The following is an 18,627-nucleotide window of genomic DNA, read 5'->3' as shown; positions in this document are numbered from 1 at the left end:
CCCTGCCCAGGTGTCCCCGGGCTGGCTGAGCATGGCCCCAATGAGGGCTCACTGTCCCCTCAGCCCCACCACCCCAGCGACCATCCCGAGGGTCACCCCAAGGCCAGAGGCCACTGGCCACCACCAGCACACTGTGATCCTGTGCTGACACCTGTGGGCAAGGGACTGTCCTCGTGTGTCACCCTGCCCTGACTGGCACCCTGCCCCGCCTGGCGCCGTGTCCCTGCGTGTCACTCTGACCATACGTGTCACCTCACCCTCCCTAGGTCACCGTGTCCCTACAGGTTCCACCGTCTGACGTGGCACACTGTCCTTGCCCACTGCACTGTCCCTGCTCCTGAAATGTCCCCTCTGTCTCTTTGCCATGTCTCATGCCCTGCCTGTATTGTAAATGTTGGTGAACTCGGTGGGAAGAAATAATGGTGTTTGATAATAATCGTGTTTGATTCTAGTTTAGAAGGTTGAATGATTTCTTTATTATAACTATACTATAATACATAAATATGCTATTTAAAGGAGCTACTAAACTACATACTTACTTTTTCTACTTACTATATTTAGCTAATTCACAACTTGTGATTTCTCTTAAGGGTCCAGACACAGATAGATTGGATTGTCCTTCAGGCTCAAACAATTCTCACCAGAATCTACTTAAACAATCACCCCAGGTAAGCAATTCTCCGAACACATTTTTCCACGTAGGAAAAACAAGGAGCAGAAATAGAAATTGTTTTCTCTTTCTTTCTCTCTGTGTACCTCTATGAAAAATCCTGACAGAGAGAGAAATTTGCTTGCCACACCTATACACGCTCCTGTTCCTGTGTGTCACCTGCCTGTCCCCACAGCCCGGTCCTGGGGGGATTTGGGGCTGCCAGGGGAGCTTTGGTGCCCCTGAACTCATCCCCGGGGACACAGGGACAGTGCCACGGCAGAGCCACACAGCACCTGGTCCCTGCCCGTGGCCTCGTGGGGAGCCAGGGTGTGGGGGCACAGCGGGGACAGCAGCAGCAGGTCTGTGCTGTGCCACGGGGGCTGTCCCCACCCGGCGGCCGTGCCCCTGACAGGGCCCAGCTGCAGCGCCCTGGGGATGGAGCCTTCCCTGGGAAAGGGCAGGCGAGGAAAGGTGGCCCCAGCAGTGCCCCCTCCACAGCCCCTGCTGTCCCCCCATCCCATTCTCTACCTCCTCCATCTTCCCATCACTCCCTTCCCTCCATCCCCTCATTATCCCTCCACCACTTGACTCCACCCACAGTGCCCCCTCCATCCTTCCTCCATCCTCCTCTCTTGCCCCCTCCATTTGTCACCCTCCCCGTCACCTCCATCCATCCATCCATCCATCCATCCCCCTGCATCATCCATCGTCCTCCCTCCACCCCCTCCATCCCTCCTTCCATCACTGCTGCACCCCCACTCCCACCCTTCCTCTCCTGAAACTTCCATCACCCTCCATCGCCCTTCACTCTCCCCATCATCTTCTCCATCCTCCTCTTTCCCCCTTCATTGTTCCTCCATCCCAATTCCATCTCCCCTCCATCCCTGCTGCATCTCCCTCCTTCTTTCCTCCCTCACACCCTCCTTGGTCCCCTGGTCCCCCTCCATGGCTGGGGCTGTGCCTTTTGGGAGGGGACTGTCCCTGCCTGGAAGCTCCTCCTGGAGCTGGAGGACTTGGATAGTGCCAGGCAGGCCTGTGTATGGCAGCAAATACCCTAATTAATTGATTATGGGATAATCTCTGGTTCCAGGGAAGGAACGGGTGGCTGCTCAGACTTGATTAACCACAAGAATGTTTAATCTCCCCCCCCCGCAGCCCCGTAAGGCACCAGGATTATTCCCACTGGGATGCACCAGCCATGCCTGGCTGCAAGGGGACACAGAGCCTGGGACGGCCCAGGGACCCTCAAATTCCACAGGGTGACCCTGCCCTGGCCCCACAGGGATGGGATGGGATGGGATGGGATGGGATGGGATGGGATGGGATGGGATGGGATAGGGGATTATCCCTGAGCTGGCTGCCAGGTCTGAGAAAAGAGCTCTGACCTTGTCAGAGTGCTGGGACTGGGCATCCCCTGCTTCTCCTGTCTCTGTCCTGCACCCTGCTTCCCACATCCCTGATCCCCCATCACGGACCCTGCACCCTGCTTCCCACATCCCAGTCCTGTATTCTGTATCCCACATCCCTGATCCCCCATCACAGACCCGGCATCCTGTATCCCACATCCCAGTCCTGTATCCTGTATCCCACATCCCAGTCCTGTATCCCACATCCCTGATCCCCCATCACAGACCCTGCACCCTGCTTCCCACATCCCAGTCCTGTATCCTGTATCCCACATCCCTGATCCCCCATCATGGACCCTGCATCCTGTATCCCACATCCCAGACCTGCATCCTGTATCTCACATCCTGCATTCCACAAAAGTACTCTCCATGCACACAAATCCTGCATCCTGCATCCTGCAACCCACATCCCAGACCTGCATCCTTCATCCTCAACCCTTCATCTGGAATCCTTCATCCTGCATTCCAGTGCAGCGTCCCAGCCCAGAATCTCAGTCCTGCATTCCAGTGCTGCATCCCAGCACTGGACCCCAGTACTGCATCCTTCATCCCACATCCTGGTCCCGTATTCCAGTCCAGCATCCCAGTCCTACATTCCAATCCTTGTCCTACATCCCAGTCCTGTATCCTTCATCCCATATCCCAGTCCTACATTCCAATCCGTGACCTACATCCCAGTCCTGTATCCTTCATCCCATATCACAGTTCTGTGCCATTCCTGCATTTGTGATCCCATATCCCAATCCTGCATTCTGTATCCTAGTCCTGCATCCCAGCCCCGCCCGGCAGATCCGTATCCTTCATCCTGCATCCTAATCCCGCATTCCAACACTTTATCCTTCATCCCACATCCCGGTCCTGCATTCCAGCCCAGCATCCCAGTCCTACATTCCAGTCCTTTGTCGTACATCCCAGTCCTGTATCCTTCATCCCACATCCCAGTTCTACATTCCAATCCTTTGTCGTACATCCCAATCCTGTATCCTTCAACCCATACCCCAGTCCTGCACCCTGCATGCCATTCCTGCATTTGTGATCCCATATTTCAGTCCTGCATCCCAGCCCCGCCCGGCAGACCCGTATCCTTCATCCTGCATTCCAAATCCTGTATCCTAATCCTGCATCCCAGCCCCGCCCGGCAGACCCGTATCCTTCATCCTGCATTCCAAATCCTGTATCCTAATCCTGCATCCCAGCCCCGCCCGGCAGACCCGTATCCTTCATCCTGCATCCTAATCCCGCATTCCAACGGCGCATCCCGATCCCGCAAGCCGCTTCTGCATTCCAGCGCAGCATCCCAGCGCCGCACCCCTCGCTCCCCGCCCCTCGCCCCGCGCCCCTCGCCCGGGCGCGCTCCCGCGGCCGCACTACCGCTCCCGGCGCGCCCGGGCGGAGCCGCCGGCGGCGGGGCCGGGAGCGCGGCCGCGGGAGCGCGCCCGGGGGGCGCGGGCGCGGGCGGGGGCGCGCACCAATCGCGGCGCGGCCGCGCCCCGGCCCATCCCCGCACCGGGCGGGGCGCCGCGGCCGCGCTGCCATGAGCGAGCGCCCGGCGGGGCCGCCCCGCCGCGCCCCGGCCGCCCGCGCCCCCCGCCCCGGCGCCGCCCGCTCCGCCCCGGCCCCGGCCCCGGCCCCGGCCCCGGGCTCGGCCCCGGCGGTGCCGCGGGGGCCGCGCGGCTGAGCGCCCCGGCCCCGCTGCGCCGCCGGCCCCGCCCGGCCGCCGCCATGGCCGGTAAGCCCCGCGGCGGCTGCGAGGCGCTGCGGGTGGTGGCCCGGTGCCGGCCCATGAGCCGGCGGGAGGAGGCGGCGGGCTGCGAGCGCGTCCTGGAGCTGGACGTGAAGCTGGGCCAGGTGAGCATCCGCAACCCCCGCGCCGCCCCCGGGGAGCTGCCCAAGACCTTCACCTTCGACGCCGTGTACGACGCCAGCTCCAAGCAGGCCGACCTCTACGATGAGACCGTGCGGCCGCTCATCGACTCGGTGCTGCAGGGCTTCAACGGCACCGTCCTCGCCTACGGCCAGACCGGCACCGGCAAGACCTACACCATGCAGGGCGCCTGGGCGGAGCCCGAGAAGCGCGGCATCATCCCCAGCGCCTTCGAGCACATCTTCACCCACATCTCCCGCTCGCAGAACCAGCAGTACCTGGTGAGGGCCTCGTACCTGGAGATCTACCAGGAGGAGATCAGGGACCTCCTCGCCAAGGACCAGAGCAAGAAGCTGGAGCTGAAGGAGAACCCCGAGACCGGGGTGTACATCAAGGACCTCTCCTCCTTCGTGACCAAGAACGTCAAGGAGATCGAGCACGTGATGAACCTGGGCAGCCAGACGCGCTCCGTGGGCAGCACCAACATGAACGAGCACAGCTCGCGCTCCCACGCCATCTTCCTGATCACCATCGAGTGCAGCGAGACGGGGCCGGACGGCGACGAGCACATCCGCGTGGGCAAGCTCAACCTCGTGGACCTGGCCGGCAGCGAGCGCCAGAGCAAAATGGGGGCCCACGGAGAGCGCCCCAAGGAAGCCTCCAAGATCAACCTCTCCCTCTCGGCCCTGGGCAACGTCATCTCGGCGCTGGTGGACGGCCGGAGCACGCACATCCCCTACCGGGACTCCAAGCTCACCCGCCTGCTGCAGGACTCCCTCGGGGGCAACGCCAAGACAATCATGGTGGCCACCTTGGGCCCGGCCTCCCACAGCTACGACGAGAGCCTCTCCACCCTCAGGTTCGCCAACAGGGCCAAGAACATCAAGAACAAGCCCCGGGTGAACGAGGACCCCAAGGACACCTTGCTGCGGGAGTTCCAGGAGGAGATCGTCCGGCTGAAGGCCCAGCTGGAGAAACGCGGGATGCTGGGCAAGAAGAGGAGGAGGAGCAGCCGGAGGAAGAAAGCAGTGGATGGAGAGGGCGCCGTGGACAACGAAGGGGAGGACGAGAATGAGGATGGCCTGGAGAAGACCATGGAGAATTACTTGAAGGAGCAGAAGGAGAGGCTGGAAGAGGAGAAAGCCGCTATCCAGGATGACCACAGCCTGGTGAGTGAGGAGAAGCAGAAGCTGCTCCAGGAGAAGGAGAAGATGCTAGAGGACCTGCGGAAGGAGCAGGAGGCCACGGAGCTGCTGGCCATCAAGTACAAGGTTCGTGTTGCCACCCACGGTGACAAATGGGGCCGGGGTACCTGCTGTGCCCCCCGGCCCCTGGTGTGCAGTGGGAATGGATCCCAAGCGGGGAGCCAGGGGGAGGTGCCCACCGCGGTGCCCAGCAAGGAGACCTCCCAAGCGAGGTGTCCAGGCAGGCTCTGGCGTGGGGCTGGGCTGGGGTGGCCCTGGGACCTGCGTGGGGACCTGCGTGGGTGCTGCAGGGGTGGGAGGGAGGGAGAGGGTCGCTGGTGGCACAGGCGTGCTCGGCTCTCGTCCCTCTCGGCACAACAAAGCAGCTGGCGTGGGAAGGGGAGTGACGAGAGTGATGCTGCAGATTCCTCCCTGGTGGCCTCGGGACTGAGCCCCGGGCTGGGGCTGGGGGCACGGTGCCCATGCCCCCAGCCGCCCCCAGTTCTGTCCAGCCCCAGGGGCTCTCTGGGGGCAGGGCCTGGCAGCTCTGCAGGGACCCCCATCCCCCTGCCCACCCCAAATCCTCCTGGCACCCCGAGCCAGAGCAGCGTGGATGGGGGCTGCGGGTGATCTGAGGGATTTGAGGGTGAGAGGGGCTGCGGCAGCCCCGGCTGTGCTGGGGGTCTGGGGCTGCACCTCCCCCTGCCCCACCCTGCTCCGGACCCCGCTGAGCTGTGGGGTCCTTCCCCCTGCCCATGGTGCCCATGGGGCCGGGACCGCAGTGCCAGTGGTGGGGAGGGAGCCCTAGCACCCTGACCCTTGGCATCACACTCAGCACGGCCCCCCTGGCACGGCCCCTCTGGCACCACCCTGGCCCGGATGCAGAGACTGGGCTGGAGCCCAGGCATTGGGGGGATCCCTCTGGGGAAGGACATGCCTGGGGTGCCAGGGCTGGCCAAGGGGCTGGACCCTCTTCCATGGCCAGGGTCGTGTTTGTTGCAGCCCCAGGGACACATGGCCGTGCCCAGGGATGTGTGATGGTGCCCAGGGCTGTGTGATTGTGCCCAGGGATGTGTGATTGTGCCCAGGGCTGTGTGATCCTGCCCAGGGATGTGTGGCTGTGCCCAGGGCTGTGTGATCCTGCCCAGGGATGTGTGATTGTACCCAGGGATGTGTGATCCTGCCCAGGGATGTGTGGCTGTGCCCAGGGCTGCGTGGCCGTGTCTGGATGCCCGCACAGAGCCCGTGGGATGCCATTGGGACGTGCCACTGGGGCAGAGCCGTGGGCTGCTGGCTGGCACAGCGGGTGTCCTGTGATGGGTGTCCCGTGACGGGTGTCCCGTGATGGGTGTCCTGGCAGAGCAGGATGCCTGGCACGGGGGTCTCTGCAGCCATGCCCCCGTGGCTGCGGGTGCAGGCTGCGGGTGCAGGCAGGGGGGTGCAGGCTGTGGGTGCAGGTTGGGGGGTGCTCCTGGGTGCCCAGATGTGTGTTGGGTACCCAGATGTGTGTTGGGCACCCAGATGTGCTCCTGGGCGCCCAGATGTGCTCCGGGTGCCCAGATGTGTGCCAGGCAGAGGGGCAGTGCCCCAGGGCAGCTGCCCACGGGGTGTGGCTGCTCCCAAGGGCTGTGCCAGGGGCTGAGGCCAAGGTGGGCGGGAGGAAAGGCGCCGGGGGTCCTTTGGGTGCCCGAGATGAATTCCTGGGCGAGCCTTGGTGCTGAAGGAGATCGGGAATCTCTTCCTTGGGGGATAAATGCCCTGGCATGGAGGAAGCAGTGGCACTGAGAACCCTCCTACCCTGGCATGGCTGGTGACAGCAGGGGCAGCACTGTGGGAGGGGGTGGCAGCGGGACCCTGGTGCCAGCACCCTCCTGTCCCCTCCCTGCGCCCCGCAGGGTCCCCAGGGCACACCTGGCACCCGGGGCGGCAGCTAGGTGCCAGAACGGCCTTTGGAGGAGCAGGGGTGAGGAACCCTGGCACCCCAGGGCGCCCAGGCCTGGCACGGGGTGGCACAGGATCGGCTGGGCGCTGCCCTTGGGGATGCCAGCCCCCAGCAGAGCACCCAGCCTGGGCCACCCATGGGTGGGGAGGAGGAGGGATCCCCGGGGTCGGGGGGCTGGTAGGGGCACCCGTGGGGGGCTGTGTCCCGACAGCACTCAATGGCTGCGGGTGTCCCCTGGGTGCTGCTGGCACAGCTGTGAGTGTCCCCTGGGTGCTGCTGGCACAGCTGTGAGTGTCCCCTGGGTGCTGCTGTGGGTGTCCCCTGGGTGCTGCTGTGGGTGTCTCCTGGGTGCTGGGTGCTGCTGTGGGTGTCCCCTGGGTGCTGCTGTGGGTGTCCCCTGGGTGCTGGCTCAGCTGTGGGTGTCTTCTGGGTGCTGGGTGCTGCTGTGGGTGTCCCCTGGGTGCTGGCTCAGCTGTGGGTGTCCCCTGGGTGCTGCTGTGGGTGTCTCCTGGGTGCTGGGTGCTGCTGTGGGTGTCCCCTGGGTGCTCAGCTGTGGGTGTCCCTTGGGTGCTGCTGTGGGTGTCCCCTGGGTGCTGCTGGCACATGGATTCCGTGTGCCATGTCCTGGGTCCCTCCCTGCAGCTGCGGGGGCACCGCGTGTCCCCCTGCCCGTCCCACACGGGCACCCGGGCACGGGAGCACAGCTGGAACGCGCACACGGGCTGGGCACGCGCACACACACATATGCACACATACACACACACACACACACACACACACACACACACACACAGTGCACACACAAACACACAGTGTGCACACACACAGTGCACACACACACAGTGTACACACACACACACACAGAGTGTGCGCACACACACAGTGTGCACACAGAGTGCACACACAGTGCACACACACACACAGTGTGAACTCACACACACACACAGTGTACGCACACACACAGTGTGCACACACAGTGCACACACACACACAGTGTGCACTCACACACACACACAGAGTGTGCGCACACACACACACAGTGTGCACACACACACACACAGTGTGCACTCACACACAGAGTGTGCGCACACACACAGTGTGCACTCACACACAGAGTGTGCGCACACACACAGTGTGCACACACACACACACAGTGTGCACTCACACACACACAGAGTGTGCGCACACACACACAGAGTGTGCGCACACACACATACACTGTGCACACACACAGTGCACACACACAGTGCACACACACAGAATGTGCACACACACACGCGGTGTACACACACACATACATAGTGCACACACAGACACACACAGTGTGCACACACACACACACACAGAGTGTGTGCCCACAGACACAGTGTGTACACACACACACACACACACACACACACACACGACAGCCCTTTCCAGGGGGAATTGTTCCCAACGTCCAATCTAATCGTGCACAGCCTCCTCCCCTCAGCTGGGCTCTGAGCAGAGGGGCATGGAACACTCCCACCTCCCTGAGAGCAGGGATGGGGACAGGGGACAGGGGTGGGGACAGGGGACAGGGATGGGGACAGGGAACAGGGATGGGGACAGGGGACAGGGATGGGGACAGGGATCAGGGGTGGGGACAGGGATCAGGGGTGGGGACAGGGGACAGGGATGGGGACAGGGGTGGGGACAGGGGACAGGGATGGGGACAAGGGATCAGGGGTGGGGACAAGGGACAGGGATGGGGACAGGGATCAGGGGTGGGGACAGGGGACAGGGATGGGGACAGCGATAGGGACAGGGATGGGGACAGGGGACAGGGATGGGGACAGGGACCAGGGGTGGGGACAGGGATGGGGACAGGGGACAGGGGTGGGGACAGGGATGGGGACAGGGACCAGGGATGGGGACAGGGGATAGGGATCAGTGATCGGGGCGACCACAGGGATCAGGGGCAGGGACAGGGGTCAGGAATGGTGGTGACCATCAGGGATGGGGACAGGGACCAGGGATGGGGACAGGGATCAGGGGTGGGGGTGACCACAGGGATCAGGGTGGGGGTCACCACCCAGTGAGGGTGGCGTGAGGCAGAGCCCGTGGATGGGGGTGGGGATCCCCGCCCTGACCCCCTGCCCTGCCCCTCTGTCCCCTCCAGGCCATGGAGAGCAAGCTGCTCATCGGGGGCAGGACCATCGTGGACCACACCAACGAGCAGCAGAAGATGCTGGAGCTGAGGCGCCAGGAGATCGCTGAGCAGGTGCCGGGGGGTGCCAGGGGGGTCCTGGGACCCCTCCCCGTGCCCGCCCCGCTTCCAACCCCGTCCCTGCCCCTCAGAAACGCCGGGAGCGCGAGATGCAGCAGGAGATGCTGCTGAGGGACGAGGAGACCGTGGAGCTGCGCGAGACCTACACGTCCCTGCAGCAGGAGGTGGAGATCAAAACCAAGAAGCTGAAGAAGGTGAGAGCAGGGCAGGGCACGGGCAGGTCCCTGCCAGGGCTCCCAGCCCCGGGCAGGGCTGAGCTGCTGCTCCCCCCCAGCTCTACGCCAAGCTGCAGGCCGTGAAGGCTGAGATCCAGGACCAGCACGACGAGTACATCCGCGTGCGCCGGGACCTGGAGGAGGCCCAGAACGAGCAGACGCGGGAGCTGAAGCTCAAGTAGGTGTTCTGGGGGGCTCGGGGGTCCCCTGGCCTGCGGGGCCCTGGAGAACTGGGGGTGCAGAGCAGCGTCGAGGGGTTCAGAGCAGGGTTTGGGGTCTCAGAGCAGGGTTTGGGGGCTCAGAGCAGGGTTTGGGGTCTCAGAGCAGGGTTTGGGGGCTCAGGGCAGGGTTGGGAAGCTCAGAGCAGGGTTTGGGGTCTCAGAGCAGGGTTTGGGGGCTCAGAGCAGGGTTGGGGGGCTCAGGGCAGGGTTGGGGGGCTCAGAGCAGGGTTGGGGGACTCAGAGCAGGGTTGGGGGCCTCAGAGCAGGGTTGGGGAGCTCAGAGCAGGGTTGGGGGGCTCAGAGCAGGGTTGGGGAGCTCAGAGCAGGGTTGGGGGGCTCAGAGCAGGGTTCAGGACAGAGTTGGGGGATTCAGGACAGGGTTGGGGGTCTCAGAGCAGGGTTGATGTGCTCAGAGCAGGGTTGGGGGCTCAGCAGAGCTGGGGAGCTCAGAGCAGGGTTGGGAGGCTCAGAGCAGGGTTTGGGGGCTCAGAGCAGGGTTTGGGGTCTCAGAGCAGGGTTTGGGGGCTCAGGGCAGGGTTTGGGGGCTCAGAGCAGGGTTTGGGGTCTCAGAGCAGGGTTGGGGGGCTCAGAGCAGGGTTTGGGGTCTCAGAGCAGGGTTGGGGGGCTCAGAGCAGGGTTGGGGGGCTCAGAGCAGGGTTTGGGGGCTCAGAGCAGGGTTTGGGGTCTCAGAGCAGGGTTGGGGGGCTCAGAGCAGGGTTGGGGGCTCAGAGCAGGGTTTGGGGGCTCAGAGCAGGGTTGGGGGACTCAGAGCAGGGTTGGGGGACTCAGAGGCTCAGAGTGGGTGCAGAACTGGAGGTATTGACCCCACCCAGAGACAGGGACAGCCGAGCCCTGCCCGGCTGTCAGTGCTGGCACCACAAGCTGTGGGCACTGGGAGCTGTGACCCTGTGTGGCTGTCAGTGCTGGCACAAGCCGTGGGCACTGGGAGCTGTGACCCTGTGTGGCTGTCAGTGCTGGCACAAGCCGTGGGCACTGAGAGTGGGTGAGCAGCACAGGGAGCACCCAAGAGTTGCCGAGAAAGGGGAAAAAACAGAAAATGCTCCAGCAGAAACCCTGGCTGAGGCTGAACCTGGGGGTGGCCGGGGCCAAGGGACCCCCGAGGGCACCGGGTGACCTGCTCTGTCCTCGGGGGGACAGCAGCTCTGGGGACTGGGGGTGACCCCGGCTCCCTGGCAGAGTTTTCCCTCCGGGAGCCTCCCGCAGCCGCAGCTGCTGCTCCACCGCCCCCGGGGCTTTGTTCTCACTTCAAACTCTGCTCTCTTTCATACCCCCCCAGCTATTTAGGAGCACTGCAGCGTTTGCAGAGTGAGGCAGTTTCACTACAAACAGAATTCCATCTCCAGCTTTGCCCCTTCTCCCCTCCGGAAGCCACAGCTCACTGATGCAACTCGTTGCCTCAAAACAGTTTTTGACAGCTGCTCGCCTTGCCCAAAAAACACAGAAAAGATTCCCTCCTGGCATTGTTGAGCTTCCCTTGATTTTCAGGCCGGGCAGCGGGGGAGCAGATGTGGGAGGAGTGGAGGGAAGGGCCCTGGTGCTGCCTGGAGCCCCAGAGCTCCCGGGCTCCTCTCTGATGCCTCCTCTCCTGCCTTTCCCCTCTCCGTGGCTGCATCTACTGCTTCCACCTCTCCCCTTCCATCACATTTTCATCCTCTGGTTGTTTCTTCTCCCTGCCATGTCTCCTTCTCTTCCTGCCTTCCCTCTCCCTTTCCCGCCTGTTTTCTGTCTCCTGCCACATGAACCCCATCCTGTCCTGCTCCTTCCCCATCTCTCCTGCTGCCTCAGGTACTTGATCATCGAGAACTTCATCCCTCCCGAGGAGAAGAACAAGATCATGAACCGCCTCTACTTCGACGGCGATGAGGACCAGTGGAAATTCCAGCCGCTGGTTCCTGGCGGAGGGTACGTCCCTGTGTCCCCGTTCTGTCCCCGGGGTACAGTCCCTGTCCCCATCCCTGTCCCTGTCCCCATCCCTGTCCCTGTCCCCATCCCTGTCCCTGTCCCCTGTCTCTGTCCCTGTTCCGTCCCTGTCCCTGTGCCCTGTCCCTGTCCCGTGTTCCCTGTCCCTGTTCCTGCCCCTGCCTCTGTCCCCATCTCTGTCCCTGTCCCTGTCCCTGTCCCTGTCCCATCCCTGTCCCTGTCCCTGTCCCTGTCCTGTCCCTGTCCCTGTCCCTGTCCCTGTCCCTGTCCCTGTCCTGTCCCTGTCCTGTCCCTGTCCCATCCCTGTCCCTGTCCCTGTCCCATCCCTGTCCCATCCCTGTCCCTGTCCCTGTCCCTGTCCCTGTCCCTGTCCCTGTCCCTGTCCTGTCCTGTCCCTGCCAGTGCCCATGAGTGGCCCCGTGGCCGGGGGACTCCTGCGGGTGCCCAAGGGTGGGATCCCCCCGAGCCCAGCCCCGTGGCAGGGTCACCCTGCCCTCGGTGGCGCTGCGGGCTCACGTCCCCGCTCCGTGTGCCCAGGAACAGCTCCCAGATGAAGAGACGCCCGACCTCGGCCGTGGGCTACAAGAGACCCATCAGCCAATACGCCCGGGTGGCCATGGCCAGGAGATCCCACCCCCGCTTCCGGGTACGTCGGGACACCGCTGAGGGCCGGGGCTGGGAGGGCGTGCGGTGAGTGGGGTGGGTGGATGAGGGATGGATGATGGATGGATGGATGGATGGATGGATGATGGATGGATGGATGATGGATGGATGGATGATGGATGATGGATGGATGGATGGATGGATGGATGGATGGATGGATGGATGATGGATGGATGGATGATGGATGGATGGATGGATGGATGGATGGATGATGGATGGATGGATGATGGATGGATGATGGATGGATGGATGATGGATGAATGAATGATGGATGGATTATGGATGATGGTTGGATGGATGGATGGATGGATGATGGATGGATGATGGATGGATGGATGATGGATGGATGATGGATGGATGATGGATGGATGGATGATGGATGGATGGATGGATGAATGGATGATGGATGGATTATGGATGATGGTTGGATGGATGGATGGATGGATGGATGATGGATGGATGATGGATGAATGGATGATGGATGGATTATGGATGATGGTTGGATGGATGGATGGATGGATGATGGATGGATGGATGATGGATGGATGATGGATGAATGGATGATGGATGGATTATGGATGATGGTTGGATGGATGGATGGATGGATGATGGATGGAGGGATGGATGACAGGTGGATGTGGATGGATGATGGATGGATGGATGATGGATGGATGGATGAATGGATGATGGATGGATGGATGATGGATGGATGGATGGATGAATGGATGATGGATGATGGATGGATGGATGGTTGGATGGATGGATGGTTGGATGGATGGATGGGGATGACAGGTGGATGTGGATGGATGATGGATGATGGATGGATGGATGATGGATGGATGATGGATGATGGATGGATGGATGATGGATGGATGATGGATGTGGATGGATGGATGATGGATGGATGGATGGTTGGATGGATGGATGGTTGGATGGATGGATGGTTGGATGGATGGATGACGGGTGGATGTGGATGGATGATGGATAGATGGATGGATGGATGGATGGATGGATGGATGGATGATGGATGATGGATGATGGATGATGGATGGATGGATGGATGGATGGATCCATGGAGGGAGGAATGGATGGGTCCATGGAGGGATGGATGGATGGATCCATGGAGGGAGGGATGGATGGATATGTGGATGGATGTCTATGGATGGACCCATGGGTGGATGTGTGGATGTCTGTGAATGTGTGGATGGGTGGGTGTATGGATGAAGCTGATGGGGAACTAGAAGTGGATGGATGAAGGCAGATGGTGACTGGATGGGTGGAGGGATGGACAACACTGGGAGAGAAGATGGAGAAAACAAGCTCACGAGGATCTGGGATACAGCAATTCGAGCTCCCAGCTTTATCCTCCCAGCTCCTGGCTCTCCTGCCATTGGAAGGACAGGGCTGCTCAGCCCTGGGACAGGCTGGGAGAGCCAGAGCCCGGGGCCAGGGCAGCCAGGAGAGGCTCCCGCTGCCCCGGCAGCGCGGCTCAGCGGAGCTGGGGCCGTGCTCTCCCCACGGTGACTCCGTGTTGGCCGTCCCTGTGCCCTGGGCAGGCTGAGAACATCATGTTCCTGGAGCTGGACCTGTCCCCCCCGGCCATCTTTGAGTTTGAGCGCAGCAGGGAGCCGGCGGAGCAGGACCCGCGGGCGCTGCACCTCGAGAGGCTGATGCACCTGGACAGGCTCCTGGAGCGGCCGGCGGCCTCCCGCGTGCGCAAGTCCCGCTCCTGGTGAGCGACAGCGGCCGGGGGGCACGGGGGGCATGGGGGGCACGGGGGGCACGGGGGGCACGGGGCAGGCACAGCTGGAACGGCCCCGTCCCCTCGGGACTGAGCTCAGAGGTGGAAATGCTGCTGAGGCTGTGCTAGGGAGCAGCACCGCGTGCAGCTCTGAGCAGGAGACACCTGAGGAGCCCCCGGAGCTGCTCCAGGGCTGGGAGAGCTGGGGGAGTTCACCTGGAGAGGAGAAGGATCCAGGGAGAGCTGGGGGGGCTCACCTGGAGAGGAGAAGGATCCAGGCAGAGCTGGGGGGGCTCCCCTGGAGAGGAGAAGGATCCAGGGAGAGCTGGGGGGGCTCACCTGGAGAGGAGAAGGATCCAGGGAGAGTTGGGGGGGCTCACCTGGAGAGGAGAAGGATCCAGGGAGAGCTGGGGGGGCTCACCTGGAGAGGAGAAGGATCCAGGCAGAGCTCAGAGCCCCTGGCAGAGCCTGGAGGGGCTCCAGGAGAGCTGCAGAGGGACTGGGGACAAGGATGGAGGGACAGGAGCCAGGGAATGGCTCCCAGTGCCAGAGGGCAGGGCTGGGTGGGAGATTGGGAATTGGGAATTGTTCCCTGGCAGCTGTGGCTGCCCCTGGATCCCTGGCAGTGCCCAAGGCCAGGTTGGACACTGGGGCTGGGAGCAGCCTGGGACAGTGGGAGGTGTCCTTGCCATGGCAGGGGTGGCACTGGGTGAATTGTAAGCTCTCCCGAACCCAAACCATTCCATGATTCCACGCTATTCCTATATCCCAGACCCAAGGTACCCTCCCACCCAGCAAGGGGTGCCCTCGGGTGCTGCCTGCACAGCACAGGCCCAGGGAAAGCGCTGGGTTTTGGGGAGGGTGGGAAGGCAGGGCAGGGCAGCAGCCCCAGAGTGTCTCTGTGTCCCCAGGTGCCAGACGCCGCGGTCGCTGCCATCCTCCACCACCCAGGTGTCCCTGGCCTGCAGCTCCCCGTGTGCCACCGCTCTGCCGGGCCAGCAGTGACCGCCTGGAGCCCGGACTGAGCCCCCGAGGGGCCCGGCCAGCCCGGCTCGTCCCTGTCCTCAGCTGCTTTGTGTGTGTTTGTGCCGGGCACGGAACGGCCCCGGGCCAGGGCGGCTGCCCCTCCCTCCCTCCTCCCTTCTCCCTCCCCTCCCTCCGCCCCCCTGATCCGGATCTGTCACTTTATTTATTTAACCTATTTATTTATGGAGCGGGTGACGCGCGGAGGCGGCATTTGTGCTCGGACTGATGGACGTCCAGGCTGGCAGCGGGCACCGTGCTGACCCGCCCAGGTTTGCCCAGCTCTCAGCCCTCCCCACACCGCCCTGGCACCGGGCTGGGCACGGGGACACTGCCAGGACACTGCTCCATCCAGGCAGGAGGGCCATGGGTCCCTCTCCAGGGGCTTTGGCAGAAGCTGAGGCTGCCCTGGCCCCTGGTGCTGGCTTTGCTCCGCTGGATCCCAGGAATTTGGAGATTTCTGCGTGGACTGGGAGACTTTGTGGTGGCGGTGCCTTGTCAGAGTCCCCCAGCGGGACTCCCCAGCCTGCATCGACTCTGGTGGCAGCAGGGACACCTCACCCACTGCGGGCACGGCTGGCACTGCAGGAGCTCCATCCACAGGGCTTGCAGGGTCACCAGGCCGAGTCACCCAAAGCCCCGGGCTGTGCCACGCTCTGGGGACACTCTGGGGACACTGTGGGGACACTGGAGACAGCCCCAGCGAGGCTCCCGAGGCCCGTGGGTGTGCAGCTCCTGACAAGAGCCCGAGGTGGGAATGTCCAGCCCCTTCCAGCACCTTCTGGAGATGCCCAGCCTGGGAGCAGCACTGCCCGCCGAGCTCCGGGCTGGCACAGGCTCCATCTGCCACGGAGATGTGGGACAAGGAGGTGACACCCGGGGCAGCGATGGCATCGCTGTGCCCTGGACATGGCACGTGGAGGTCACTTCTGTCACCTCCTGGTTGGGACAGACTTCTGGTGGGTTCTGGAGGACCGATGTGGGGTGGTGATGGGGGTGAAGCCCAGGACTGTGGGGTTGGAGCCTGCTCGTGTTCCTGTGGGATGCGGTGAGGGGAGCTGGGCAGAACCCGTCCTGGCAGTGCCAGGCCGGCAGCTGAGTTGTCCCTGGGGTGGTGGAGGTGGGGACATCCCTGTGCTCGATGGGATCCTTGTGAGGGAGCCACCCCTGGCTCTCCTGGCTCAGCAGAGGGCCGGACAGGTCAGAGAGGGTTGCAGGTGGGGAATGTCCTCTGGCAGCAAGGAGAATTCCTTCACAGGGTGGATGAGGCTGGAAGGGACCCTGGAGCTCTTCCAGTCCCTGGAGCACGTTACTCAGGGATGTGTCCGGGTGGGTTTGGAATCTCCCTGGGGAAGGAGACTCCGGCACTGCTCTGGGCAGGCTGCTCTTTGCTGCTGGGCTGCTCCCCGCTCCCCTCGCTGGCTCCTGCACTCAGACAGGCTGAGGGAGGGCGGGGAGGCACGGGCCTGCCCTGGGGACATCCGGAGGGAACCGGGAGCTGTGCCCAGCCCGGAGCCGGGCAGGTCCCTCGGCAGCCGTGTCCCATCCACACGTGGCTGTGCTGGGCCCTTCCCAGCCGTGCCCTTCTCCCCTTCCCTCGAGCTCTCCATCACTGACCCGCCCTTCCTCTGCCAGCTGTGCCCCATAACACCCCCTGTCCCTCCAAAACCTCTGTCCCCTTCTCCCCCATGCTGGCCCCTGCCTGGGCCACCTCGGCAGGCGGCAGCCAGGTCCGGGCTGTGCTCAGCCTGCCAGGAGGGAGCAGGGGAAGGTGCTGCAGGAGGGACAGCAGGGTCCCTTCCATGCTGTGGGGTCAGCTCTGGCCACAGGGTGCCCCAGGGCATCCCCCAGAGCCCTGCGGAACCATCCCGGCCCTGGGGAACCATCCCGGGCTGCGGAACCATCCCGGCCCTGTGGAACCATCCCGGCCCTGTGGAACCATCCCGGCCCTGTGGAACCATCCCAGCCCTGTGGAACCATCCCGGCCCTGGGGAACCATCCCAGGCCTGTGGAACCATCCCGGCCCTGTGGAACCATCCCGGGCTGTGGAACCATCCCGGGCTGTGGAACCATCCCGGACGTGTAGAACCATCCTGGCCCTGTGGAACCATCCCAGCCCTGGGGAACCATCCCAGGCCTGTGGAACCATCCCGGCCCTGGGGAACCATCCCAAGCCTGTGGAACCATCCCGGCCCTGTGGAACCATCCCGGCCCTGTGGAACCATCCCGGGCCTGTGGAACCATCCCGGGCCTGGGGAACCATCCCGGGTGTGTGGAACCATCCCGGCCCTGTGGAACCATCCCGGCCCTGTGGAACCATCCCGGGCGTGTGGAACCATCCCAGGCCTGGGGAACCATCCCAGGCCTGTGGAACCATCCCGGGCGTGTGGAACCATCCTGGCCCTGTGGAACCGTCCCGAGCCTGTGGAACCATCCCGAGCCTGTGGAACCATCCCGGCCCTGTGGAACCATCCCGGGCCTGTGGAACCATCCCGGCCCTGTGGAACCATCCCGGGCCTGTGGAACCATCCCGGGCCTGGGGAACCATCCCGGGTGTGTGGAACCATCCCGGCCCTGTGGAACCATCCCGGCCCTGTGGAACCATCCCGGGCGTGTGGAACCATCCCAGGCCTGGGGAACCATCCCAGGCCTGTGGAACCATCCCGGGCGTGTGGAACCATCCTGGCCCTGTGGAACCATCCCGAGCCTGTGGAACCATCCCGGCCCTGGGGAACCATCCTGGGCCTGTGGAACCATCCCAAGCCTGGCCAAGGCCAGGCTGGACAGGGCTTGGAGCAGCCTGGGACAGTGGAAGTGACCCTGCCCAGGGCAAGGGTGGCACTGGATGGGCTTTAAATCCCTTCCAGCCTGTGATTCCCCGATTCTGTGGAACACAGTGCCTGGGAGAGCTGGTTCGTTATTTAATTTCCTGGAAAGCATCTGGGAATCAGGGTCAGGAAGCACAGACTGAATGAGGAGAAGTTTGGGGGGCCTGCGGGAATAGAATTTCCTCCCTGCCCTGTTTTCCAGCAGTGCCAGTTCCCCTTCAGTGGATCAGCAGCTCCTGGAGCCCCAAAGTGATGAACTAGTGACCTTCTCTGGCCTCCCTTCTCACCCAGGGTGAGCGAAACAGCTCAGGAGCTGAGGGTGCTGTGCCCAGGAAGGGTGGCTGTGTCTGGGAAGGGTGGCTGTGGTCACACTGGGATCCTGGAAGCCCTTCCAGCAGGGCTGTGGTCACACTGGGATCCTGGAAGCCCTTCCAGCAGGGCTGTGGTCACACTGGGATCCCCTGGAAGCTCTTCCAGCAGGGCTGTGGTCACAGAGGGATCCTGGAAGCTCTTCCAGCAGGGCTGTGGTCACACTGGGATCCTGGAAGCTCTTCCAGCAGGGCTGTGGTCACACTGGGATCCTCTGGAAGCCCTTCCAGCAGGGCTGTGGTCACAGAGGGATCCTGGAAGCTCTTCCAGCAGGGCTGTGGTCACAGAGGATCCCCTGGAAGCTCTTCCAGCAGGGCTGTGGTCACACTG

At 63.1% G+C, this 18,627-nt stretch overlaps 2 protein-coding genes across 2 annotated transcripts; both read left to right on the top strand.

The window, feature by feature from the left end:
• The first annotated feature begins 3,762 nt into the window (after positions 1–3,762).
• Positions 3,763–15,290, top strand: KIF3C (kinesin family member 3C). Its single transcript, XM_077782496.2, has 8 exons — positions 3,763–5,193; positions 9,189–9,290; positions 9,368–9,490; positions 9,571–9,689; positions 11,539–11,655; positions 12,211–12,319; positions 13,893–14,068; positions 14,989–15,290. The coding sequence occupies exons 1-8, from the start codon at positions 3,781–3,783 to the stop codon at positions 15,080–15,082; spliced, it is 2,253 nt and encodes a 750-aa protein (XP_077638622.1). The 5' UTR covers positions 3,763–3,780; the 3' UTR covers positions 15,083–15,290.
• A 569-nt stretch (positions 15,291–15,859) lies between these two features.
• On the top strand, positions 15,860–18,097 carry PSORS1C2 (psoriasis susceptibility 1 candidate 2). The gene is made up of 2 exons (XM_085574225.1): positions 15,860–16,955; positions 17,238–18,097. The coding sequence occupies exons 1-2, from the start codon at positions 16,010–16,012 to the stop codon at positions 17,954–17,956; spliced, it is 1,665 nt and encodes a 554-aa protein (XP_085430351.1). The 5' UTR covers positions 15,860–16,009; the 3' UTR covers positions 17,957–18,097.
• The last annotated feature ends 530 nt before the right edge of the window (positions 18,098–18,627 follow it).

The sequence above is a fragment of the Lonchura striata genome, chromosome 3 (genome assembly GCF_050655825.1).
Source record: "Lonchura striata isolate lonStrDom1 chromosome 3, ASM5065582v1, whole genome shotgun sequence".
Taxonomy (NCBI): domain Eukaryota; kingdom Metazoa; phylum Chordata; class Aves; order Passeriformes; family Estrildidae; genus Lonchura; species Lonchura striata.
The sequence above is the reverse complement of the archived record's forward strand: the minus strand, read 5'-3'. Positions and strand labels throughout refer to the sequence as shown.

Excerpts from the sequence above, each read along its gene's own strand:
- KIF3C (XM_077782496.2), top strand. The coding sequence starts at position 3,781 with ATGGCCGGTAAGCCCCGCGGCGGCTGCGAGGCGCTGCGGGTGGTGGCC. Across the intron at positions 9,491-9,570 it reads AAACCAAGAAGCTGAAGAAG|CTCTACGCCAAGCTGCAGGC; the intron begins GTGAGAGCAGGG and ends GCTCCCCCCCAG. Across the intron at positions 12,320-13,892 it reads GATCCCACCCCCGCTTCCGG|GCTGAGAACATCATGTTCCT; the intron begins GTACGTCGGGAC and ends TGCCCTGGGCAG.
- PSORS1C2 (XM_085574225.1), top strand. The coding sequence starts at position 16,010 with ATGGCACGTGGAGGTCACTTCTGTCACCTCCTGGTTGGGACAGACTTC. Across the intron at positions 16,956-17,237 it reads CCAGGGCATCCCCCAGAGCC|CTGTGGAACCATCCCGGCCC; the intron begins CTGCGGAACCAT and ends ACCATCCCAGGC.